We start from the raw sequence: 7857 nt of genomic DNA on the forward strand, positions 1-7857 counted from the left end.
CTGATGGAGCAGATGAACCCCACGTTAAGCAGAAGCCAATGAGATGGAGACCAGTACGAAAGAAGAAATATCCTGTAACATTAAGAGACTTTGCTGTATTTTAATTTTGTGTTTGTAAATTCTGTACATTTAATCAAGCTATTGTTAATTATCTATTGGTTAAATGTAAGTGGCTATTGTTCGAGACGAACAATACTAAGGATGGGCAGTGTTACAACAGAGGAAGTCACGTGACTCTGGTGGCGTGTGCGAGGAGTTTCTCGAATGAATGTGAATTTCCTAGTTTGTTCGGGACGCCCTCTTTTTTAGTATATAAGCCCGGCAACTAAAAGAAGAGAGAGATAATTGGGTCAAGAGAACAGTAGGCACCGTAAGTAAAGTGTGTGAATCACTGCGATTTATAGCGTGTGTTATAAAGGTTGTTAAGTTTAAAGTGACTGTGGAAATTCTGTGTATTAAAAAAGTTGTATCGAGAAAGAATAAACTAGTTTGGTCAAGAAGGGACTTGTATCGCTGAAGTTCCTCGCAAAGAATTTTTACCGGAAATTATCAAACAAGCAGATACGTAACAATATGCTTCAATTTATTTTCATACACATTTCCTAGTCCTATAAATAAATTTACCTAACACTGGTGCATTAGGAAGAAGTGGCTTTCAAAATAACATTCTTCAAAAATAAACTTTTATTTTCTCTTGTTGGCTAAATATCAATAATATGTTTGACAAATCTGTATCTTTTTTTTGGTTTGTTGTTCCAAATGCATAATAGGATTACACTAATAGTTTAGCTGTTCTGTAGCTTTTAATTTGTTAAATTGTTTGTTTCTTATTTTTTTCTTTGGATTTTTATCAGTTCCACGTTACCACACTACTGAAAGCGCGAAATGCTTTGTTAATAAAAGTTTGAGACATGCGCTGAAATGAAAATAAGGCCTTAGAGGGACTAGTAATAGAATGATACAGAAATCGTGTTGACCACGATGAATTTTAGGGTTATTTCATCTATCTATCAAAATTGCTATTTTAAGATAAAATATTTTAGACATTTGTTAAGCTGTTGTCCGTCTTGATTAGCTTTTGTAGTAGAATAATTTGTAATTTAATATTCACTACACCTTTGAGTTCTTTCACCATGCCAAAGGGAAAAAGAGGAAAATCAAAAGCTGGTAAGTGTGTATTACTAAGCCTAATTCTAGTGATGATAGTAATTATGGTTTCTTGTTATCCTTACATAGATAGTTATTGTGATTTTGTAATTCTATAAAAACAGTCGGTACAAAAAACAAACTTGTGCAGCCTAGACGAGTATTACTAGGCATATTTTGGAGAGTAAACGTATCGTTATCAGTAACTGTTATTACTCTTTAAATTTTATAGGAAACGTACCTCGTGCAAATTATTAATTAATAAAGAAGATAATACTAAGGCCAAGTAAAAAAAAAGATTAGCGTTCGGAATTTTCCATAAAGAAGGAGGTCCTTTTTCTTTAATGACCTTTTAATCTTATAACGAAAGTTGGCACCCATTTTTTTCATGATTGATGCTTGTTTTCAAAGGATTCATGGCAAACGGAAGTTTTTTTTTCATCAAAACAATATAGAATGTATAACAAAAAGAAAATGACAAAATGAGTCGACTGTGTTCATCTCATTTTTTTTTATTAAGAAGTCTTCGTTTCATTGATAAATGAAGAAATAGCCGAAAAAGAAAGTGGGTGGAATTGCTAAACTTATTTTTAAATTTATTCACTTGGCCTAATTTCAGTAACAACAAGCATAATAATTGTTATGTATTACAGTTTCTAATAGCCTAAAACTTGTTTAAATTGTAATTTAGATTTATTAGTTAAATAAATGCTGATTTGTATACAATTTATGATATTTGCTAACGAGATTGATACACAGTTTTTTTGTTTTATACAAATATGTTTTAATATACAAACAATAATAAAATTTACAGTAACAGTTATTACAAGCTGCTACTACAAATAATGATTTATATATAAAAGTTCCACAAACTTACAAGCAATACAAAGTCTTCTTTCTAGTCTGGAACTTAATTGATGTCTTATCGAGGATTCCCGATGAGCGAGTTAATTTCAAGCTGATGTAGGTATAATCCACTTAATAGGGAGCTTTCTAGCTCTGTATTCTTTGCTGATTTTTTTCCACCGACGAAGTTGAGTAGTTTTTTCGTAAAAGTACTAATGTCCGATGTGAATCCACTGAAGTTAAATGGTTTGTAATGTTCGAAATTTATAAACGTTATTTGTCAAATATCTTAAGTTTCCCGATTAATAAGCGTTATAACAATCACAGTTACAGTTTCCAAAATTTATAGTAAACCAGTAATAGATACTGTTTTTTTGGCGCATCACATTGCTTATATTTATAGGCGCGTGGAGAGTTTCTTGAAACTTACAGTTTATGAAACAATACTGGCACTTCACTAGCATTACTACACACACACACACACACACACACACACACGTTCATTCCTACACTTGAGAATCTTCTACAACTTTAGAGAATAGGCAGAAGTTTTGCAATACATATTTAACAGTACAAGTTATATACATTTCTAAGTATAAATTCAATTTAACAAACATCAATATTAAAATAAATATATAATAATAAATCCGTTACACGAGCCACCTTATGCACAAGAGCTAATCGCCTGGAAAAGGAGGCTCCAAAGGTTCAGGTATAGCCATCCCTAATTTTCAACAACTGATAAATGAGAAGATAATTACCAACCAACACCTGCTGAAATAATGGCTTTCTTCACTTGTGAATAGAATAATGGGAATGACTGTCACTTTTATAATGTTAATCAACCATATAAATGGTCATTAATGTTCAGTCAATGAAGTACTTAGGAAGCAGATACACCAACCCACAAAATTTAACACTATAAGCTGCACATGTTTTAAAATATATATCTAATCTAAACAAACGTTATTATTTAAATAACTATATAATAAATTTGTTATAACTCCCTCCTTAGAAAATTAAAAATTGGCATTAGACAATTTTCAACTAAGATATATACATTGAAAACAATATATTAAGATATATACATTAAATGTAATACATAATTCAAAGAATTTTACCACTTCAATTATCATTACAATATACAACACAATCAATACTAATAATCTTATGACCATTAAATTGCATAGTACATGAAAGTACATCAGCACAAATGTTATCAACCCCCTTTGACGTGGATTATCCCCAAATCATACTCTCGTAGTGATAAACTGCAATTTAACAGTCTTCTGTTTTTTTTTCATTCTTTCCTTCCTTCTCTCTCTTTTTTTATTGAGTGGATGATCCAGGTCAGAATTTACCTTCTTCAGCCTTGCAGTCATAAACATTTTTCATTGTAGTTTGGGATGAATTCAAATTCTTTCAAGCCAATTCACAAGAGCCTGGACAAAAACTTGGAAATATAATCCAATAAGTGCATTTCTCTTGGATTGTCCTCCAACCATTGTTCATTCAGCAACTTCAAAGGATCACTCACTGAATGGCCAAACACCAACTCACGAACAGCAAATAATAATAGATTAACTCCTTCATCCCAATCTTTTTCGTCATTGAGACAGTAAGTCTGCATCATATTTTTCAAGGTAGAGTGGAATCTCTCAAGAGCATCTTGCAATTCTGGATGATACACACCAGATTTGATCTGTTTAACACCGAGCTGGTAAACAACTTGTTGAAACAACCCTGACTTAAAACTTGATCCCTGATCACACTGAATTTCTCTGGGCAAGCCAACAAAAGTAGTGAAATTTATCAAATCCTTAGAAATTTTTGGACTGATATGTTTCTCAAAAGGATGGTTTCAGGGAATCGAGTGGATGCACACATGATAGTTGACAAATTGATTCCCTGATCAAGTTTTTGGTAAAGGCCCAACACAATCAACGATCATATGACTGAAGGGTTTTTTGAAAGCTGGGATAGGCTTCAAAGGAGCAACAGAAACTTTCTGGTTAGTTTTTCTGAAGAACTGACAGAAATGACAAGTTTTACAAAACTGAAAAACATCTTGCCTAATTTTTGGCCAAAAGAAATGTCTCATAATTTTATCACATTTTGTTTACACCTAGATGACCCCCCCATGGGGAGTTCGTGGGCAACTTTCAATATTTCAGAACAATATGCTCTGGGAACATCGATTTGGTAAACTACTGCCCAGTCCTCTGAAGCTGGCACATCTGGTGGTCTCCATTTTTGAAATAATAACCATTTAGAACTTTTTCCAGTTCATCTTTAGGAAGTGCATATTTAAAGAGTGAAGAGATCTGCAGATCTTTTTCTTCCTCAGCTATCAGTTTACTTTTAGTAAATGGAACTTCACCAGATGAATCAGATCCCTCATGTCCATAATTGTCACTAACCGAGGTATTGTCAGCAGGACAATCATCCACAAGACCCCAGTCTGAACCAAAAAATTTCTTAGACAAATCTATAATATCATCCTTTGAATCCATATCCATCATTTGTTTTTGGCTTAACAGCATCATTCTTAGATGAAACAATGATCGGAGCGCTAACCATTTTGGGTTCGGCGACAACTTTTCCCCCTGCAAAATTGTTTCCCAACAATGATACACCCTTAATTGGCAGAGTAGGTCTTACTAGAACTGGTCCCGAAACTAGGTCTGATGCTAAATGAATGTTATGAAGAGGAACATTAACAAAGCCACCCTCAATACCCTGAGCAATAATAGACTTGCCAGTGGCAGAACTCGATTCTAAAGGCAATATACCTTTTAACAACGATGATTGAGTTGCCCCAGTATCACGTAGAATGGATATGGGATTGGCAGTGTCATTTGTCAAAGACACAGAACCAGTAGACACAAAAGGTCTAAATTCCTCTCTGACTATATCAGTGGCCAAATCAACAACATGGGGTGATCTGGTGAAACTATGACCATATGTGGATTGAACAGATACAGGTTTTTGTTGAGATGGTAGGAATTTCTTTTTATGAAAAGTGTTTCAACTTACTTTACATCCAAATAAGTTTTGAGGTCATCATGGGCACAGCGTTTAAATTCCTCAATTAGAAATAATCGTCTTAGTTTGTCAAAACTGTTGCCAATGTGTATAGAATTACACCATCGATCAAGATAAACCTCTTTTTCGTGAGCAAATTCCATACAAGTTTGATTATCATGTTTGCGATAACCTTTAAACTTTTGGCAATAAGCCTCTAGTACTAACTCATATGCTTTGAGAATAGCTGCTATAACTTTATCATATTTTGTACAATCTTTTTAAAAGAGAGTGGCATAAGCTTCTTGTGCATTGTAATAATAATGACCATTTTTTGGTGGGCCATTTTATGGTTTGGGCAACATTCTCAAAATGTAAATTATGTTGGAAATATTTATCAACTTCATTAACCTGATGACCACTGGCTACAAACTCTGAGAAACCAATGCAAGTCTTGCTGTATTTCATTCCAACAATAAAACTAGTGGATGAAATTGTTTGAAACTTAATAAGAACTTTCATAAATGCACATAGTTTAAGAAACATAAAGCCTTTTACTTTTGATAAATTTAGTTTTTTTGCATTATGATCTTTATTATCTTAGAAAATTACATTAGGAAATGGTATTTATAAGAAATGATTATGATATTTATATTTGTTCCAGATTTTAACTTATTAATTTATATGTTTTAGTACTTTATTTGAAAATCCCTAAAAACTTTTTACTTTTTATTGTCCATAAAATGCAAATTTTGTCAATTTTTAATTTTTTTAATTATCATGTACTCTCCTTATGGTCTCAAGTAATACACAAGACCCCAAAATAATATTTGTAAGTAAATCCAAACAATAAAGGAGTATTTGTAACTAGGATTGCATATTTATATATGTACATAAAAAACATTTTAATTTTGTTTCATAAATGTATTTTTATTTCAAGTTTATGTTTGTTTCAATGCAGCCATACTTTTGTTTATTGTGCCAAAGAAACTGTGAGATTAGCAGAATGAACTTTGTGCATTTGCTGTAAACTATCATGCCATGTTGGTGGTCACTCTTGTTCAGTCCAATGCAGGCACATTTGAATACTACTGTATATATATGATAGTAAGAAAGCTTTTTGGTACTTGAATATCATTCCTTTGAACTTTCAAACAAGTTAATTTCAACATATGTCCTTGTATGTTATTTCACTATACAGACAACTAATTGCCACTACTAGCGAATGTATGTAATAGTTTACAGTATAGGTGGTTTGAATAACACTGCCTGACCCTAGTTACTTTAGACATCCTGTTAGAAGAGATTACCAAACCATACAAACACCATAAATTACATAGAAAATTACTTTACAGCACTTATAGGCAAGATTTCTGCTGGAAGTCGAAACTTAAGCTCTTCAATGTATTGACACCCCAACTGTGAGAATGACATAGCTTCCTGTGTATTATTGAGACAAATATGTTTAGTCTATTTTACAACTAACATATGGGTTTTATTATTGCCACTTATACACTCAGTTTTGAACCATTTCCAAATATCAGAATAAACTTTTTATATATCAGTTAAACTATTTTAATTATAATATAAAGAAACAACAACAGAATGTGGGTCTTATTACAATGTAAAGATAGTAAGAAGAACGAATATAAAATTCTTATGCGGTACTGGTACTAGTAGTAGTACATACAAATCACACAAGTTTATAATTCTAAATATTGAATCATATTATTATTATTATTATGAACTAAATATAAAATTACTCTAAATTACTGAACTGAAAATTACTAATTTAAGTGCAAAAGAATATAAATAAAAAAAACACTTTCAGTACAAAGTGCTAAACCTAATTCATGTAAAGACCTTGCACTTGCCACTCGAGAGCTCTTAACTCTAAGATTCGTGGATCAACTTCTTTCGTAAGAAATATAATTACTTTGATTTAGTTTTTCAATATAATGATTAATATAAATAGATATATGATACAGCATGACTTAAGCTACTATAAAAAAATAATAAAAATCATATACATCCCATGCAGTTTTTCCAGAAGCAAGTTTTCTAAAGTTTACAAAAAAGTACTATTGACCAATACTAAATACACAACCGCTACATAAAATGGTAGTTACTATAAGAAGCACCATCCACATTCATATTGTAAAATCCAAAGAACAATGGTTTGTCATCTGCTTTGCTTATACTATGATTTGTCAAATGTGATGTATATTGTTTGCATTTACATCTAATTCTATGACATTGAGAAATATATTTGTTGGTTGTTCCATATCTGGGAGAATTGTAAGCACATAAATTATTAAAAAAGATATTTGACTGATTATGGTACTCTTGTCGATTAATAATGAAATCTTTGGTTCAATGATTTTCTTAACAAAAGTTTTTCATTTCCTTCCCTATGTTTCACATTGTATATGCACACATTTGTAGGAAAAAGAATTCTCCCACATCAGTACTGTTAAGCTCTTGAAGATCAATTTCAGATTCAAAATCATTGAAGGCCTGATTTTTTTGGCATCTTTATACGCTGTTCAAAATATTTTTTTGTAGTTTATTTTTCCTGTTCAAATGGTTTTGAGCAAAGAGTTTCTAGTGTTTTCTCTTCATCAGTGTTTGCTACTTTTTCGATTGCCTTATGAGATGAACTGTTTTAATGATCATAAATTTTTTTAAGCAACGAAGCCATTTGCTCGTTTTTCTTTACACCAGAATAAGACACTTGCATATTAATCCACTCTTTCAGTGGATTCATACTTTGTTTGGCATATATATATATATATATATATATATATATATGTGTGTGTGTGTGTGTGTGTGTGTGTGTGT

At 31.8% G+C, this 7857-nt stretch overlaps 1 protein-coding gene across 1 annotated transcript in view; it reads left to right on the forward strand.

The window, feature by feature from the left end:
- The first annotated feature begins 935 nt into the window (after positions 1–935).
- Positions 936–7857, forward strand: part of LOC106462242 (interferon-related developmental regulator 1-like) — a 39348-nt gene continuing 32426 nt past the window's right edge. The window contains exon 1 of the mRNA XM_013922145.2: positions 936–1167. Within this exon, the coding sequence (XP_013777599.1) occupies positions 1134–1167 (34 nt within the window). The 5' untranslated portion in view covers positions 936–1133. The remainder of the gene's footprint in view (positions 1168–7857) is intronic.

This window comes from Limulus polyphemus, unplaced genomic scaffold (genome assembly GCF_000517525.1).
Source record: "Limulus polyphemus unplaced genomic scaffold, Limulus_polyphemus-2.1.2 Scaffold44, whole genome shotgun sequence".
NCBI classification, from domain to species: domain Eukaryota; kingdom Metazoa; phylum Arthropoda; class Merostomata; order Xiphosura; family Limulidae; genus Limulus; species Limulus polyphemus.